The 18,261-nt window shown below is 63.7% G+C and overlaps 1 protein-coding gene across 1 annotated transcript in view; it reads right to left on the bottom strand.

The window, feature by feature from the left end:
* The window catches only part of CEP131 (centrosomal protein 131), a 16,789-nt gene extending 2,384 nt beyond the window's left edge, over window positions 1-14,405 (bottom strand). The window contains exons 1-18 of the mRNA XM_032871073.1: window positions 14,219-14,405; window positions 11,993-12,194; window positions 11,174-11,277; window positions 10,596-10,710; window positions 10,189-10,316; window positions 7,701-7,814; window positions 7,048-7,197; window positions 5,847-5,964; window positions 5,310-5,423; window positions 4,936-5,092; window positions 4,398-4,492; window positions 3,721-3,903; window positions 3,187-3,369; window positions 2,989-3,108; window positions 2,695-2,820; window positions 2,204-2,320; window positions 1,072-1,174; window positions 78-396 (exon numbers count right to left, since the gene is read on the bottom strand). Of these exons, the coding sequence (XP_032726964.1) occupies window positions 78-396; window positions 1,072-1,174; window positions 2,204-2,320; window positions 2,695-2,820; window positions 2,989-3,108; window positions 3,187-3,369; window positions 3,721-3,903; window positions 4,398-4,492; window positions 4,936-5,092; window positions 5,310-5,423; window positions 5,847-5,964; window positions 7,048-7,197; window positions 7,701-7,814; window positions 10,189-10,316; window positions 10,596-10,710; window positions 11,174-11,277; window positions 11,993-12,178 (2,432 nt within the window). The 5' untranslated portion in view covers window positions 12,179-12,194; window positions 14,219-14,405. The remainder of the gene's footprint in view (window positions 1-77; window positions 397-1,071; window positions 1,175-2,203; window positions 2,321-2,694; window positions 2,821-2,988; window positions 3,109-3,186; window positions 3,370-3,720; window positions 3,904-4,397; window positions 4,493-4,935; window positions 5,093-5,309; window positions 5,424-5,846; window positions 5,965-7,047; window positions 7,198-7,700; window positions 7,815-10,188; window positions 10,317-10,595; window positions 10,711-11,173; window positions 11,278-11,992; window positions 12,195-14,218) is intronic.
* Window positions 14,406-18,261: the final 3,856 nt, after the last annotated feature.

The following is an 18,261-nucleotide window of genomic DNA, read 5'->3' as shown; positions in this document are numbered from 1 at the left end:
GCGCTGGGCCGGCAGGGGCGCGCGCGGGCGCGCCGGGGCTGGGGGTGCCGCACGGGCGGGGTTTCCTGCCCCGGCACCAGCTTCGTGCCCGCAGCGTCCGCCGTCTCCTCCCGCGGGGTCGCGGCACCCCCCAGCTCTGCTCGGGCCCGGGCCCCCTCCTGTCCTGGCGAGGCCCGCCCGGGGAGGACACCCACCGCTGCTGGGCGCGCTCGCGCTCCTGCCGGCCCAGCGCCTCCTTCTCCTGCTCCAGCTGCTCGCGGAGCTCCTCCACCTGGCGCCCGAAGCGCTGGGCCGCCCGCGAGTCCGCCCGCAGCAGCTCCGCCTCGTGCAGGCTCTTGAGCTTCTTAACCTCCTGCTTGTGCTTGGCGACCAGCTTCTGGATCTCGGGCTCCAGGCCTGGAGGAGGGCACTGCACTGCGGGGGCCTGTCCCTCCGGCCTTGCGCAGCCGTGGGCCCCTCCTCTCCACTGGCCATGCTGCCCGGGGCCCCGATCCTTGCCCCTGGTGCTGTGGGTAGGGGACCCCCAGCTCTCCCCAACGAGGACACTGGGGCCGCGGCCCATCCAAGGGATCCCCCACCCCAGCCACCCCAGAGAAAGCCCCATGGAGTCCACCTAGGCCCACCGTCCCTCCCACCCCCAGTGGGGCTCCTCCTGGAAGAGGGATCCTCGGGGGGCAGGTGGGCTGGGTGTGGGTGGCCATTAGTGGCCACAGCTGGGGTGCTCCGTCAGCCTCAGACCCATTCTCTAAGCTGGGGAGCAGCGACAGTCCCAGGTTGCAGGGACCCCAGGGCGCCCCCCATGCTTCCACCCAGGGCACCCCCGTCCCCGGGAAGGTGGAGGAGTTCAGGGGGCAGAGGGAAGGCATGGCCCATGCTCTCCAACCGCCCTTTGTTCTGAGTTGGGCCCGCAGCCGGCCCCCTCCCCGCCTCAAAGCCGGCTGAATGTCACCTGAGGGTACCGTGGCTATGACTGAAACCACCACAGTCCTTGCTCAAAGACGCCCCCACCCGTGCCTCTGGGCCATGCGGCCCGTCAGCCTCTGACCAGCTCTGGGGGTGCCCAGTGCTCACCTCGGACTGTGATCTCCTTGATTTTTCGGGTTTTCTCATTGATCCACTTCTCCCTGCGGACTTTCTCGGTAGCGCTCATTAGCTCTTTGAGTTTCTTAATCTCCTGCCAAGCAGGAAACAAGAAGTCCCCAGCAGCTGAGGAAGTGGGGGGCACAGAGACACCCCCACCCCACCTCCCCTGCACACACCAGTGAGCCTGCTCTGCCCTCCCCAGATGTGGAGGCCTGAGGGAGGAAGTAATTGGTCTTCAGAGGCCCCACTGGGGTACCCCTAGGTCCCCAACCCTGGTGTCCCCTGCCATGGCTGGGGGGACTTTAAAAATGTTGCTGCCAGGGCTCCTGGGTGGTGCAGTCGGTTGAGCGTCCGACTCTTGGTTCTGTCTGGCTCAGGTCGTAATCTCGGGGTGGCAGGATCGAGACCCGTGTGGGGGGGGGTTCCTGGCTCAGCAGGGGTCTGCCTGAGGTTCTCCCTTGGCCTCTGCCCCTCCCCCTGCTTGCACATGCATTCTCTCTGTCTAATAAACAAATCTTTAAAAAAAATTGCTGGTGCCACTGACTTCCCAGAGTCAGCTTCCGGTCTGGGGACCATCGCGGCCCACACCGTGGCAGGTGCAGCTGGGGCGGGGCGGCCTGTGACCGGCAGCTGCCAGCAAAGCCGGATGAGGCAGGGGTCTGGTCCTCAGCCGACAAAACCAGGAAAAGCACATGTGGCCCCTCTGTCCAGGGGCCCAGAGCTGGGGCAGCCAGCACTGTGTGGGGTGCAGGCTGGGGCTGTGAGTCCCTGGGCCCCAGGGTCTGGCACCCAGCAAGGCAGAGGGAAGCAGCTCCAGGGGCGGGAGGGGGCCGAGACTGGTGCTGGGGCAGCTCCTCTCCACCGCCCCCAGCCCCCTGGCTGGCCCCCCAGATGTGGGGTGCAGGCCTGAGGCTCTTCTGTGTGTGCTCCTGGCCCCGAGGCTGCATGGTGGGTCCCGGGGTCTCATTCCTAAGCCCCCGCGACTCTCGTGCGACTCTCGTGCTCCAAGGCGGCCTCCCTCCCCCAGGCGCTGCGAGCTGGCTGGGGCTGGGGGCAGGCTGTGGGGACAGTGGGGGAGGCCGGCCACCCTGGCCACAGGCCACCGGCCCGAGGGACTCACCAGCTCGTGCTGCTCCTGCACCTGGGCCTCCCTGTCCTTGCGCCGCTGGTCCCCCTGCTTCAGCTCTGCCACCACAGCCTCACACCTGTCGGCCAGGGCCTTCTTGTCCTCAATCAGCTGCGATCAAGGGCGGAGGCTAGAGCTGCTGCCCTGGGAGGGGGCCCCGCCACCGAGACCCCCGAGAGCCCGTGGGGGACCCTGGGGCTGGGGGGGCAGGCATGCCAGCGGGCAGGGGCTGTGGCTGGGGGACACGGTGAGGAGTGGCGTGGGTCACAGCCTTGAGGGAGCACCCAGCGATGTCTGGGACCAGCCCCGTAAGTGTTCCCACGGGAAGATGCTGTCCGTTTCCACAGAGGGGAGGGGGCCCAGCGAGGAAGGCCCATGGGCCCGGAATTCTCCGTGAGGCCTAAGCCAGTCTGGAACAACAACCCCACGGGCCCAGCAGGTCCTGGCCCCTCTCCCCAGGTGCCCCGTTGCCCAAGAAGAGGCACCTGGTCAATGAAGGACAGGTGCCGCTGGATGGTGGCCTCGTAGTGGTCTCTCTGCTGCCGCAGCTGCCGGCCCAGCTCCTTCTCGGTCTCCTTGACCCGCCGTACGGTCAGGTCCCGCTGCTGCACCTGCGAGGGGCACGGGGTGGGGGGTGTGCGGCTGGGCAGCACGCACCAGGAGGAGGGGACAGGGGCGAGGCCCTCGCAAGGGGCAGGCTGGCGAGCGGGACCCTAGTGGTCACGGACCCCGCGTGCGTGCGAGGATCTGCTGGGTGGGGACGGGGACAAGGACGTTACCAGCGCTCTCTGCAGCAGCCGCACCGCCTGCTTCTTCTCCTCCACCTCCAGCTTCAGCCGCATCACAGATGCGCTCGCCGTGGACATGGGCCCCAGACGCCCCTCCTCCGGCACCAGCCCCTGGGAAGGCCTGGCGCATCAGGCAGGCCCTGGTCACCTGGAGAGGCCCTGCCGTCCCCCCCTGGGGCCCCTCCGCACCTGGGGGGCTGAGGCCGGCCGGCCCTGCCCCGACGCCTCCATCTCCATCTCGTGCAGAAAGCTCAGGATACTCTGCATTTTGGCCTCGGATAGCAGAGTCCCATCCTCGGGGGGACCAGAGCACGCGCTCAGCTTCCCAAACTTCTCCAGGTTGTCAGCCGTCAGGGAGCTGGCGTCGTCCTCCTACGGGGGAAGGGGCACAGCGGCAGGCGCCGTTGGGGCAGCGGAGGACCTGGGTTGGGCCTCTAGGAGTCGCTCAGGGAACCCCGGGCAGGGGAGACGGGGGAGGAGCCAGTGCAGGGCCGGCGGCGGAAGGCAGCTGGACCTGGTCTGCAAGGAAGGGCTTCTCTGCCCAGAGGCTTGTGGGGCATCACTGGGGCACCACGGGCAGAGGCAGTACCCACTGCCCACCACAGGGCTGCCCACGCCAGGATGACTCTGAGCACCCTAACAAGCCCCTTTGGGCCCTCGTGAGGGTCCCGACCGAAGCAGGCAGGAGCCCCCGTGACCCGTGCGGACGCAGCCCACAGTCACCTGGTCGGTCCAGGAGTATTTGTCCTGGTGGTAGGCCCTGGGGCAGGGCAGTGGCTCAGGCTCCTCCTCCAGCAGCCTGAGTGTGTCCAGCAGCTCGTCCAGGGTGGCCCTGGACTTGGCCCTGCCCCCAGCAGGACCCACCACCTCCAGATCCTGGCTGGCCACATCCCGGGAGCTGGCATCCTGCAGTGGACACGTACAAGGGAGAGGCACGAAGGCCGTTAGGGAGAGCCAGAGAGCCGTGGGGGGGACACTAGCGGGGAGATGGGGGAGATGGGGGAGATGGGCCGGGGGAGGGGAGGCCTCCTCTGCACAGGCTCGTGCCCACGTAACCACACGGACCAGACTCGCCCTGACCCACCTCCAGGGAAACAAGAAGAGTGGCCGGGTGGGACGCCCCTGACCTTGCCCCTCGACCCACCCCAGCTCGGGGCTTCCTGCTCCCTCTGGAGACACGCACGCGGGCCCCACCCCGGAGCATTGGTGACAACTCAGTGGGTTTCCACAGTGACCCGTGAGACCCCATCCCTGCATCAGAGCGACAAGACCCACTCTGGGCAGCCTTTCCTGGCACCAGGGACCCCACAGGCATGGAGGGGCAGGCTTGGGCCACCCAAGCAGGGATGTGCCCCGAAGCTGAAGCCAGGAAGGGTGGACGGGAGGAGCTGTACAGACACCTGAGGCTTGTCTTCTGGAAACTGCCGGGGCTCTGGGGAGGAGTTGGAGGCAGACTGGCAGGGGTCCTCTGGGCCTGCAGTTCGGAAGCCAGACCCTGCACAACACAGCATAGCATTGGCTGCCCCCCCACTCAGCTGGGGCAGCAAATCTGGGGAAGACCTTAAGGAGAGGCCACACGCAGGGGAGGCAGAACACGCGACAGCAGGGGCCACGGCAGACTTCATGTGAAACACAGGGAACGTTCAGGAGCACTAACCTGCTAGGATGAAGGGTCAGGGGAACTGGTACGACCCCAGAACCCTTGGTCCCCCCATGTCCAGCTCCGGAAGAAGAGGGATAGGAGCAGAAAGGCAAGGCCTAAGGGTCTGCTACACGGCGGAGCAGGGGCCCGGGAGCCAGATTGCACCAGCAGAGGCCACAGCCCTCCCAGAGGGACGGGGCAGGGCTGTCTGGGCTGGGCTTGGGGAGGGGAGATGCCCTGAGGGTGCCCAGAGCCATGCCAGCTGGCAGGACAGTCCCAGGCTCTGCTGCGCTCACCGGCGTTGTTGGCCTTCTGGGTCTGCTGGGCGTGAGTGGTGCCCCCTGGCCTCGGGAGCGGCTCCTGGGCAGGCCGGGGCTTCTCCATCTCCCGGGCATCCTCCAGCAGCCTGGGCTCAGGGTCACCTGACTTCTGGGCCCGCTTCTGCTGCAGCTCCTGCCGCGGGGGGCCCCTCTGAGCGGCCTCGCCCGACAGAGCCAGGCCCCTAGTCCTTCCCAAACTCAGCTGCCCCGGGACCCAACGTCCAGTGGCTTGGGGAAGGAGGTTCAGGGAAGGCAGCAGGCAGGGGTCCCCGGGCTACAGGGGGTGGGCCCAGCAAGCATTTGCTGGCTTGGCCCTGGGCTCTCCACACTGCTTGGGTCACCTCAGGCACCTGAATGGCCGCTCGCCTGGCCTGGCGTGCCTTCTCCTCCCGGACCTTCTTCCTGGCTGCCTCCTTCTGCTGGTGCAGGCCCAGGAGCCCCTCTCTGAGCTGCCGTCCCTGCTCCTGCAGAAGTCAAAGTCACAGCTGGTTTGATGGGGAAGGTGGAGCTGCCCAATCCAGCCCTGGGTTTCTACAGGACCCCATGGCCCCCCAACCTGCCGCTTCTCTGCCCAGAGAAAACAAGCCTCCCTCCAGGCAGCCAGGGCTCTCCCAGCTGGGGAGGCCGCTCTGCCTCTAGGAGCCAGGGTCCTACAGCCAGAAGCCTGCTCGGACTGCTTGGGCCAGGGTGCTGCTGGCTGGCAGGCATGTCTTGACACCCAGGCTGTGACTCAGGGCAGGGAGGAAGCTGGGCCGCTGGACGGGGTACAGACCCACGGTGCAATCCCAGGCTGCAATGGCACTGGTCCTAGAAACCCCTCTGCGCATGGCTGGGACCCCGGGACGCTGGCCTGCATCCTTGCCGCCAGGCTCACACTCCACGCTGACCTTCTGCTTGGACGCGAGCAGGTGCTCCAGGTGGGCAGCCCCGGCTCCGCGTCGCCGCACCTGCTGGCGGTACCATCGCTGGATGGTGACGGCGGCCCGGTTCACCTGGTGGATAAACCTGCGGGGGGGTAGGGGCAGCAGGGCTCAGGACCGGGGCCCGGCCCCGTGCACCTGTGGACTCACAGCAGCAGAGCCACAGCCTCCCCAACCCCGCCCCCGCGCCCCCTGAAGGCCTAGGTGGGCGGACAAGCCGACAGCTGCACCTTCCCGCAGACGCTCATCACCCCGGCCGGAAATGAGCCAGAGGCCCGTGGCTTGGCCGTGTGAACGCTGCAGGCCTGACGGTGGACGCCATTCACAGACAGAGATCCACACACAGTGACAGGCCACAGGCCCGGCGCCCTAGCCACAGAGCGTTCTAGAAGAGGTAGAGCCCTGAGGGGGCAGCTGGGCGTGGCCAGGGTCAGGCCTGGAGAAGCGGGGGGGGGGGTTCTGGGGGAGGTGGACGTTCTGTCTAGGCGGCTCTCCCTGCAGACGACACGGGTGCGTGCTGCCCAAAGTCTCCACCACGCGGCACATCCCACGTGTGGGTCCTACTGCATGTCAGGCCAGTAAAGCTGGCTCCCCGGGCCGTTTGAAGGGCCTAACGGAGCAGCCAGGACCCAGTCGATCACCGGCCCTGGGACAGGCACGCAGAGGGCCCAGCACAGGGCTGCGGGCTCCCGGCCTGCTCCCCGGGCCCGCTGCTGGGCAGTGACCGCCCGGCAGGCAGGGTCCGAGCAGGTCACGCGGCTTCCGGACCAGGAGCAACGCCTGGACCAGGGGTCACCCCGTAAGACTCCATAAGATTGTTAGTGGTTTTTGTTTTGTGTCCCTTCCCCTTAATGCTTTTTAAGTTAAGAGCTTTAGCGAACTGTAAGGGACATACTGTAAAACGTATCCCCCTAAGTAAACGGTTTGATGACTTTGCCTAAACTGACAGGTGGGTATGCCCGCCGGTGGGACCCAGGTTTAGAGCATTTCCACCCCCCCAAAAAGGGCCCCCGCCCCACCCCACAGACTCGCCTCTTCTCTGCACTTAGAACAAATGGGCCCCAGCGACACGGGAGCTCGTCAGCGTCCGTGTTTGAAAACAGCCACTCAAGTGGGAACTCCTGTCCCGGGAGCTCCGGGTCCCCTCCCGCCCCCAGCTCCTGCTCACCTCTCGGCCTCCTGCTCCGTCACCTCCTTCCGTCTGAGCGAGGCGCCCCCGGCGTTGTTCTGGGCCAGGTGGTTGCTGCCGGCCAAGTTCTCGAGCGGCTTTGCGGAGCCGCTGCTCTCTCCCACGCCAGCGGCAGCCTTGAGGATGTTGCTAACCGGAAAGAGCAGGAGGGGCTTGGGGACGTCCACCCAGGCCCCCTACAGCGCCGGCCGGCAGCTCTGCCTCCCAGCAGAGGGGGCGCCTTGGGGCTGGAAGGAGGCGCCCACCAGACGTGAGGAGGAGGCACAGCCTGCTCCCCGGTTCCAAATGCTGGTTGATCCCCTCCCACCGGGCCCATCTGGTGGCACCCGGGTGCATGGGCTCTTCCCATTCAAAAAAGCAGACAGATGTGGAGTCACAGGACCCCTGAGGCAGACAGTGACCCGAGACACTGCACGGGCACCCCCTCCTCCAAGTGTGCTGTGCAGGGGCAAGGCGATGCCGTGTGGGGGCTGCTGCGGGCTCCTAGAAGGGCCGCATGCCTGCCGGGGTCTGTCTGGATGTGCTCTCCTGGCGCCCCTTGCGGGCACAGCACCAGGCCTCATGGGGACCCGGGCCGGGCCGCTCCCCAAACGCCAGCTCCCTCACCCTGCCCGAGCAGAGCCAGGCCTTACTTGAGGGAGGGAGCCGTGCGGTTGGAGCTCTTGGGGGGTGGCGCCCAGTCCGAGGGCGTGTAGCGGTTGTGCACCATGCCCGTGACGCAGTTGCCCACAGCGCCCTTGTTGCTCCTGTGGGGGGACGGGAGCGGCATCAGACCCCGGGGCATGCTCGCCACACCAGCACCCAAGCGTCCCTGGGGGCCCCTCCACGGCCACCACACTGCCAGCGGGGGCTCCTCAGGACCCGGGAGAGCCCCACCCGTGGCATTCCACGGAGCAGAACCCGGTGTGGGCCGTGAAAACCCAGGCCCCTGACAGCAGACACGCCTGCTGGTGGGGGGTCAGCCACGGACCGTCAGTCCGCGCAGGATGGGCCCCCCTGAACCAGCAACACAGGACGGGAGACACGCAGTCCTCCCTCCGCCCCCTCCCACCCACCGGAAGGAATACACGTGGTACAGACACACGTGGACAGAGGGGACGTGGCGGAGACAGCTGCAGACACAGGACCACAGCGTTTTACAGGAGAAGCAGAAGAGCCCGTGGTAAGTGACCTGGGGAGGAAGGGAGGAGATGCGGGGGGTGCAGGGCTGTGGGAGTGGCTGCTCTGCCCCCGAGGACCCCATGGAGGTACAGGAAGTGGGGCCGCCTGGGTCTTCTAAGGCAACGCTGCGCCCCAGATCCCCTCCTCGCCGTCAGCACCCCAGCACTGAGCCCGTCCCCCCGCTGCAGACAGCAGGCTGGCCCGCCTGGGGAAGCAACGTCTGGGTGCTGAGCAGGACGCCCGCGTCCGCTGTCCCGCGGGGTGCGCAGCAGTGGTGGGCAGGAACTGAACCCCAAGTCAGGAGACCAGAGAATCCCTCCCTGGACAGATGGAGCAGCCCCGAGAAGAGCCCTGGTTGGGGACAGGTGCGGACCCCCCGGGACACCAGCCTGGCCCCTGCCCGGTCGCCCTGAGGTGAGCCTCTGCACAACTCAGAGGGCCTCCCTCCCAAGGCTGGCGGAGCCCGTGTTCCAGACACCTGAGGACAGACACACACGCGAAGGGCAGACACACAGGACGGGCGGAGGCTCGGCCAAGGACAGGGCATCGTTGAGAATCCATACTGGCGACCAGGCTCGCCGGCAAATGTCTAACAGCCTGTTCGCGGGAACAGCTTGTATTTCTGGGGTCTGCCGATTTCAACATTCCCAGCGCGGTAGACTCGAGACACGCGTGGAGCCGGGCCAAGCGCACAGCCGGCCTCCGCAGCTGGGGCAGGTGACCCGGCCGTCACTGCCACATCATCACAGACGGAGCGAGAACCGCCGCCCTTGGGGACAGGAGGAGCTTGTGGGCCATGCGACTCGGCCACGTGGGGACAGAGGCAAGAGCGGGCGTGCAGCTCAGGGGTATGCAGGCCCCTCGGGTCCTGAAGCTGGAGGCAGAGGAGACAACGGGGTAGGGCCGGCTGTAGAGTCCATCCAGGAGGCCCCCGGGGCAGCGGCGGCAGTCACCAGGGAGCAGAGCAAAGAAAAGGAGGGAAATTGCCAAGGAAACCGCAGGAGAACATGCTGGAAAGCACTAGAAGCAGCCCGAGCGCGGCTGTGTCTGGAGAGCAGGACTTGGCGGGGAGGGAGGGCAGCAGGTCTGCCAGTTTCCAGCTCCTCACTTAGCCGTGCGCACGCGTCACTCGGAGAAATTATAATGAAATGTTCATCTAAGTTCTCGCATCCGAAGCAGGAATTCTCACCGCGCCGACTCTGGGGACCCGTCCCCGAGAGCCCCCCCGACTGTTCCTTTGGCAAACAGCAGCTGCGTCGGGAAGCTCTTTCTCGCACAGAAGTAAACGCATTCCCTTGTCCCTGTGCCCACGGCGAGGGGGACCCGCGCCCCCGGCAGCCAGGGGAGGCCGAGCCGAGCCTGCTTTCCGCTGCGGCTTCCCCAGGTCGCATAGCCGTCCCGACGACTCCCCGGCCTCTGCAGACCCCAGCACGCTGGCCGTCACTCTGCACGCGCCTGGTTCTGTCACACAGGGGGCGGTGCAGCCGACCAGGGACCACCGGAGCCGGCATGTGGACCGGCTGATGGCGCACAGCAAGCCCGGAGGGCCCCAGGAAACGCGCTCTGCCCTCCTGAGACGTGGGGCTGGGCCTCATATGGAGGCCAGCGGCCCCATGTGAGCCTCGCCAGGCCCGGCCCCTTCAGGAACGAAGCTGGGTGTCTCGGGCCGTTGGGAGGCAAGCTGCCCCCGGAGGAGAGGGCGGGTGGGGGCCCGTGACAGTGTGCGCCGTCTGAGCTCCCCGCCAGGCCAGAAGAGCCCCGCCTCGTGTGCAAGACGGCGCCCTGCAGCCTCCTTCCCTGGGCCCTTGGGCGGAGAAAGCCGGCCACGCGTTCCCTCATTCATTCCCTCACTCCAGAGCGTGGAGGTCCTGCCATGGGCAGACACACAGCACACGCCCACCCCCGGCCCAGGGGCCTCGGGTGGCCAGGGCCACAAGGGGTGTCTGCAGCAGGTCCCACCTGTTGTTGGCAGTGAAGCTGGGGGCCAGGGGCACGGTGCACTCTCTCCTCCGCGGGCCCACCGGCGCATCGACGGTGCTGGGACTCCGGGAGTCGGGAGGCAAGGCGAAGGCCCTGGGCTGGTCATCCTATCGGTGACACAGTAGCCACCTCAGACCACGATGTGCTGCACAGGCCACTGACCCCAAGCCCCTGGCGTGTCCCCCCACGGCCTCACGCACAGACGGGATGGTCCGGGGGCTGGGAGTCTCTGCGCTCCTCCTCCACCCGTCCCACGGTGATCCCAGCTGGCTACCACCAACTCCCCCCACCGCTGGCCGCGCCTGCAGGTGCAGCCACAACAAGGCGGGAACCAGGCAGGCGGGAACCCACCATCACTCTCAGAGGGACACAGACTCGGTCCTTACCAGGACATTCCATGTGGCTCCCTTCTCGCTGGGAGCTTTGCTCACACCAGCCGGCCTCTTTTTCCCACCGGAGCCACCCTCGAAGAGGGTCAGGAAGTGGGGGTGCTCGGCCGGCCTGCGTTGGGAGAGAGGACGGCGCGCAGGGACAGTCAGTCTGGGGAGGCCAGCTCCAGGAGCACAAATGGGCAGGTCTTCCAAGGGGATGGGAGGAGCCAGGTCACAGAGAATCCTGTCCCCAAGCCCACAGCTTGGTCTGTCGTGGCTTAGCTGTGATCTGACAACCACGCCCGAAGGAAAAGCCCCCACCGGAGCTGCAGCCACCTGGACACCCACGTGAGGGCGCAGCAGGGAGAGGGAGAGAAGCAGGCAGGGGGACGCTGGCCTGGGGGTCTGCATCTCTACTCGCAGATAGGACGGGTCAAGATGCGTCCCGCCTGCACCCCACACACCCCCCCGCCCCATCCGGCAGAGGTGGACTGAGTGCTCATCCCATCAGGCCCGGTGCCTAGCCTGGGCCCAACCCGGTGAGGACAGAAGGGGGACTGACAGAGGCAGGGGAGGGGCAGGCCGGGGGCTACCTGAGGGGGCCGGCCGAGGCCTGGCTGGCTGGCGGCTGGCGGACCTGCGTGGTGCTGCTGGATCTGTGGAGGTTGTTAATGGTTCGGGCACCCCCGGGCCCCTCCTGAGGAAGAAGGAGCAAGCAGCCCCGTAGCAAAGGCTTCAGGCGCTCGCCCGCTCACCCCGTGCCACGCCAGGCCTCGGAGAACGGATGTGGGGAGAGGAGAGGGTCTCCTGGTTCTCGTGGACTAGAGCAGCGTGGGGTCCTGGGTTAGGTCAGGGTGAGTGGGCCCAGGTCCTCGGCCTCCCGAGGCCTGGTCTTCCTTGAACAATGCGGCGACCCTTCATCCCCGGCGGGTGAGCGTCCGGGAGGAAGCATGTGGGGCCTGGCCCGGGGGCTTTGGCAACGGCTGCCAGGCCTGGTCGTCACCGTCATCGGCTGCCCGAGGAGCGTGGCCGGCTCACTCCCGCCAAGCACCTGCTGCTCGCAAGCCCACCAGGCTTTCTTCAAGGCCGGAAGGAGCTCATCTCCCTCCCCCCAAGTCACCCTGCTCCTTGAGGACGCAAAGAAATCCAGTGTTGGCAGAGCAAGACGGACGGAGAGGTCGGCGCCAGCAGGATTTACTCTGCCTTGGGCCGGGTCCACCCTTGGCCGACCCTGGCCTTGACCTCTCTCAAGTTAGGTCTCTGGCCTATGAACGGAGTCCCTCCTGAGCCTGGGGCAGCCGCAGGCTAGGAAAGGACAACAGACAAGGGGGACGCCTGCAGAAAGGTGGGGTGACCCTTCAGGAGGTGGGGGTGACGTGGGGCGCCCACACAACCCCGGCCCCAGCACTCACCAGCACCTTCGTCCTTGGCTCACTGCCTGTGACCACAGAGAAGGAGCGGGTGAGGGGCTTGGCCGCGGAGGCGCTGTTGGGACGCCGGGACACAGGCGGGGGGAGGCCCGTCAGGCTCAGGTCCACCCCTACTGAGCTGCCCTCGGGGCTGCCGGAGGGACCACTGGCGGCCCGGGAGCCTTTCATGGAGGCGGAGCAGGCCCTGAGCAGGCAAGAAATGCAGTGGGATGCCCTCTGAGGAGCCGGGCCTCCTCACACACGCCCTCCCGCCAGGCCAGGAGCCTGCCGCCACCAGCCACCTCCTCGCGGAGACAGTGGGGGTCCCTCTGTCAGAGCAGGGCTCCATGCCGAGTGACGGCTCTCCAGGGGGACCCACCCTGCCCGAGGGTGGCCAGGGGCAGCCCCCCACCCGCCACGGGGCAGGTTCTGCACCCGTCCGAGCCTCCCCTCCTCCACCTGTAAGACAGGCAAAGTGCTTCTTCCTGGGGCCATCCTGGACAGGGCAGAGGTGAGGCTCCAGGAGAGATGCTCTAACCGGGACCTGGTCTGACGCATGCTGCCCAACCCAAGGGCCACAGCTCTGGCCTATGGTCCGGCCGTAGGAGCCCTGCATTTCCCCAGAGCGCCCGGAGCGTCCTGGCCGTGGCATCTGCTCCCCCCCACCCCACCCCAGGACAAACCACCCTTCCATCTCCCTGGCTCGCCCTTCCTCTTCCCAGCCCCTCTGCTCAGAGGACCCCCCAGGCTCCGCCCTGGCCTCCCCTCCACCCAGATTCCCACCTGGGGGCCCACGTCTGGCCCCCAAGCTTTAAAACAGAGGCTGATGGGTCCTGCCCCACTCTGTTCCCTAATTTCTGACACAGCCCCAGCCCCAAAAAGACCAAAGCAGAACCCTGACGTCCACCTCCGGCCTCCCCCTCCCCAGGGTCATGTTTTGTAACGGACTCAGTCCAAGGATCTGATCTCAAGCGGACATCTTGCCCTTCCCTGCCACACCTGCGCCCTCTCCCCACATACCCCCTCCCTCCACGGTCTCTCCTAGAACCGGGACAAGCACACAGCCCCCCTTCCTGCCCTCCCCCCAGCAGCCAGAGCCCATCATTGTCTACCAGGTCCCAGATCACACCGCGTCCCTGTCGAAGACCTTCGGAGGACTCCCCGGACAGAAAATAAAGTCTAGACAGCCAGCACCCTCCGATCTGACCCTGCTCTCTCTGTGACCCCTCACGGCCCCCCCCCAACTGCCCCGAGCTCTGCTTCAGCCAAACCAGCCATCCTGCTGCCCCTCAGATGGGGCCAGGCTGTCTCCATCGCCAGCCCATGCACCTGTGGGCCCCTCTGCCGGCGGCCTCTTTCCCTGGGATGTCACCAGGCTCCCCCTTCCGTCACAGAGCCAGTGGTCCCCATCACTTTGCTCCCTCCTCCTGCTTTAGTTCCCTTCACCTGGCCACACAGGTCAGTCTGTGTTGTCTGACTCCTCATAGGAACATCAGCGCCACGAGGACAAGGACCACGTAGCCCCAGCCCCTGGCACGTGGCGGGCACTCAAGCAACAGGAGCGGAGCGCATGAAGCAGGAGACGGAATGACCACGGAGGAGAGCACAGCCCCACCCGCCACGGAGGACTCTGGTGGGCCAGCAGCCACACACCCTTCCCAGGGCAGGTCCCCGCGGAGGCCTCCTCCACACGCAGGTAGTCGGGGGCCCCTGGCCAGGGTCAGTGCCTCTGTTCTCTAGAGTGGCGCACAGAGCTGTCCCTGCCGCTCACCCCGCAGGTGTCCCCACTCTTGCGTTTCCGGTCGTGCGGGTGATTTTCACGCCCTCCGCTCCCCAGGGCCCTGGCCACACCCCGCCGGACCCGGGCTGGCCGGACCCGGGCTGCTGGGCTGACACGCGGGCAGCGGCAGCGCGCGGGCTCTGGGAAGGTAAACACAGCCTCTCCCTGGAAACCTCCGGCCCAGAACTCGCCTTGGACACCGAGACTCTGCCCCAGCACCCGAGCCCCTGTCCAGACTCCTCAGCAGCGGCGGACGCAGGGCCCCCGGCGGAGCAGCTCCCGGTCCCCCAAGGTCTCGGCTCAAGGTGGCCGGTGGGACCCGAGACCGCCCACTGGACTCCGCTCCCTGGCGCAAGCCCCCCGCCCGCCCCTGCACGGGGGAGCCCGAGGGGGGAAAGGCTTCACCTGCGCGGGCCCCGCACACGCGCATCCGCGCAAGCCCCCCTCACCTGCGCGAGCCCGGCCTGGGGCGCGGGGCCTGCGGGGCCGGCCGGCGAGCGGATGTGCGAGGCCCTCCCGGGTGGGACGCCCGGGGCTCCGGCTTTGGGCGGGCGACCTCGCGCCCGGGCCCTGGCGCAGCCTCCGAGGCCCAGGTGACAATGAAGCGGCGGGGCCGCAGGCCGAGCTGCGGCCGCTAGCAACCGGCCTCCAGCCTGGCGCCTCCTCCCCCGTCCGTCACGGGGGCCCGCCTTTCCTGCCCGCGCCGCCTCCGGATTGGCCGTCCGGGTGCCCGCTCCAGCCGTCCGAAGAGCTCATTGGGCGCCTGGCTGTCCTTCGGGCGTTCGGGGGTGGGAGGAGCCGGGAGGAGCGGAGCCCCCCCGCCCGCCCGGGGCAGCGGGCCGTTGATTGGACCAGCCGGAGAGGGCGGGGCCTCGGCTAGTGGCGGGGGGGAATGGGCGGAGCCCCAGGGAGGCTGGGGAGCGGGCGCGGCGTGGGCGGCGTGGCGCTCCGGCGGTACCCAGCCGGCCGCGCCGACGCCCAGGCGGCCCCGGGCGCCCACAATCTCTGGTCACCCACACCGTCCCCGGGCTCCCACCACGTCTCCCCGCCTCTCAACGCCGTCCCCGGCCTCCCACGCGGTCCCCAGTCGCCCATGCTGTCCCCCGGTGCCCACACCGTCCCTGCCGCCCACGCCATCCCCCAGACTCCCTTCACGCCCTCCCTTAGCTGCCTCGCAGCTGAGCCCCGTCTGGACACGAGATCCTGCTGCACCGCCCCCCCCACCCCCCCGCAGAACTCCATTTAGGGTTGGCACCTGCACATTCCAGAGCCTCGCTGGTGCCCTTTCTCAGGCGCCCTGTCCCAGGACCTGGTCATAGACCGGAGACCACTGCCCTGCCAAGACGACGCGGCGGTTTCATATCTAGGTCTATAGTTCAACTGAGATTTTGGGTAAGGTGTGAAGTATGGGATGATTTTTTTCCGGGGGTGGGGTGGGGGGGTGTGCATGGATGTCGAATTATCCCAGTACTATCTGTTAGAAGGTCATCCCCTCTCTATTGAGTTACCCCCGCACTTTTGTGGAAATCAGTTGACCATATTTGCATGGATTGATTTCTGAACTGTCTACACTGGCCCATTGATCTGTATCTGAACTTCCACCATCGTGGATTAGTGCTGCTTTACAGTAAATCTTCAAATCAGATAGGCGTCCTCTTTGTTCTTCTTTTTCAAAATTACCTTGGCTTTTCAATTTATTTTTACTTTTCTTATAAATTTTCATATCAGCTTGTCATCATCCACAAAACAAAAAAAAACAAAACAAAACAAAACAAAAAACCCCAGCTGGAACTCTGATGAGGACTTTTTTTTTTTTTTTTTTTTTAAGATTTCACTTATTTGTGAGAGAGAGCGAGCGCATGCACACAAACATGGGGGAGCAGGAGGGAGAGGGAGAAGCAGGCTCCCCTCCAAGTGAGGAGCCCAACACAGGGCTTGATCCCAGGATCAAGAACCTGAGCTGAAGGCAACCGCCTGACTGAGCCACCCAGCGACACTTGATGAGGATTATGTTAATTCATCTGTAGATGAATTTGGGAAGAACTGATGTCTTGATAGTATGAAGTTTTCCAGTCCATGAGCATGGTATACCTCTCTGTTACGTAGGCCTTCACTGACTTCTCTTACCAGTCTCCTGTATTTTTCAGCATATGGTGTTATTGCTAGTATGTAAAATACAGTGGTGCATATAATTTACCCCGTAACCTATGCCCTTGCTAAACTCACTTATCAGTCTTAGGAATTTTTGTAGATTCTATGGGAGTTTCACATAGACAGTAATGACTGTGAATAAGTCTCCCTTCCAATCTATTTGCCCCCCTTTCCTCCTGTTTCAGTGAACTGGCCAGGGCTTCCAGTACAATGCTGCACGGGAGTAGTTACGATGGATAGAACCACCTTGTTCCCAACCTTGGGGGGAAAGCTTTCAGTCCCACACCATTAAGCATGCACGTTAGCTCTGAGACCAGGTCAAAGAGATCGTTGTATTTCTCATTCACTGAGTTTTTTCATGAATGAAATGTTGGCTTTTGTCTCTGGCATTTTCTGCATAAAATGTGATTTTTCTTCACAAATGTTAGTTTGGTGAATTATAGATTGATACTCAGAGGTTGAACCAGCCTTACATCCCAAGGATTAATTTTACTTCTTGTGACGTATTAACCTTTTTATATATTATTGGATTTATTTTGTTAATATTTTGTGGATAAAAAAAACCCAGGACTTAGGTTCATGAAGGATATTGGTCTGTAGCTCTCTAGACCACATACTCATGGAACAATCCTCGAGACAGACTATATGTTCTGGGCCACAAAACAAACTTCAACAAAAGTTTCAAATCTTGAACAATAGAACTGAAGTTATAGAAAACATGTTCTTACTACATCAGAATTAAAAGCATAACGGGAAAAAACACATTTAACAACCCACTAGACAAAAAGACATTTCAAGGTGAATTAGAAAATATCCTGAAAAGTGAAAATTAAACTATTATCTGGAGCACTCTTGGTGGCTCGGTTGGTTAATTGTCCGACTCTTGATTTCAGCTCAGGTCATGATCTCAGGGTCGTGGGACTGAGCAGAGTCCGCCTGTCCCTCTCCTTCTGCTCCTCCCCTTGCTCTATGTTCAAAATAAATAAAAATCTTTCAAAAAATAATAAAACTATCGAAATTCATGGGATGTAATCAAAGCAGTGTCTGGAGAAAAACTTGTAGCATTAAAATTCCAATGTTAGAAAAATAATAAAGGTCTCGGGGTGCCTGGGTGGCTCAGTTGGTCGAGTGGCGGCCTTTGGCTCAGGCCACGATCCCAGGGTCCTGGGATTGAGCCCTGCATCGGGATCCATGCTCAGTAGGAGGCCTGCATCTCCCTCTCCCTGCTGCTCTGCCTACGTGCATTCTCTCTCTGTCAAATAAATAGTTAAAACCTTGGAAAAAAAAGAAAAATAATAAAGGTCTCAAATCAATGATCTAAGCTTCCACTTTAAAGAAACCAGGAAAAAAAAAGAAAAAGAAAAAACAAATCCAAAATAGTAGGAAAGAAAAAGTAGACAGCAATGAAATACAAAACAAAAACAGTAGAAAAAAATAATACAAAGGTTTTGTTCTTGAAAAGAATATTACCTTCTAACCAGACTAACAAAGAAAGAGTGGGAAAAAGTCATCAACACGAGAAATTAGGATGGAACATCATTACAGACCCTACAGACAGCGGCGTCTGTGCAACAGACCAACTCCTTGGAAGACAAATTCCTGACCCTCACGTGGGACGATAACCTGAAGAGCACTGCACCGGCGTGAGAAACTTTATTTCATAGTTGAAACCTCAGCCCCACTGGGGAGTCACCCCCAGCACTTAAGAAGGAATACCTGTCCTCCTATCGGGGGAAGTCCTCTACGTGCGGCCTCGTTAATGCTGTTTCCCCCGAAACACACGTGCGCCCAGGCAGGAGTAACAGTGCCAGGCAGCTCTGGGTGCACACCAGTATTTACTTAGGACATTTAGGTGTCGTGACCACCCCAGGCAGTCGGCGGGAAGCAGCCACACGTGGCTCATTGAGTGACCTGACATCGCAGACAGCGCCTGCCTGCTTGTAACCCCACAGGGGCAGGGGTCTGAGTTCAGAAATAAAGAGCCAAGCGATGGTTCCAAACCCACACAAAGCCTTTTCTGCGAGGCAGGCGCGGGTCTCTAGGGGACCTTGAGGTCCAGCATCGCCAAGGCTCCGCTGTAAGCCTGCCTGCTCTACGGGGATCCCAGTCCCGACGGCTGGTCTCCGGCACAAGAGGCATGGGATGGAAACTGAGGCAGCACCAGGCCCTCCTCTGCAGTCACCTGGAAGCAGTAGCAGCTTGGCAAGGGCTGGGGCCTGGGCCATTCCCCCACCCGATGCGGCCCTCACAGAGGAGCCGGCCGCCCCCCTCCACGTGCCTGAGTGTGCTCTGAGGACCCAGGCCTCCCCTTCTGTCCCCTCCAGACAGGCCATGCTGTGCC

Source organism: Lontra canadensis, unplaced genomic scaffold (genome assembly GCF_010015895.1).
Source record: "Lontra canadensis isolate GAN:19392208 unplaced genomic scaffold, GSC_riverotter_1.0 scaffold41, whole genome shotgun sequence".
NCBI lineage: Eukaryota > Metazoa > Chordata > Mammalia > Carnivora > Mustelidae > Lontra > Lontra canadensis.
Note: the sequence above shows the minus strand (reverse complement) of the source record. Positions and strands in the feature narration are given on the sequence as shown.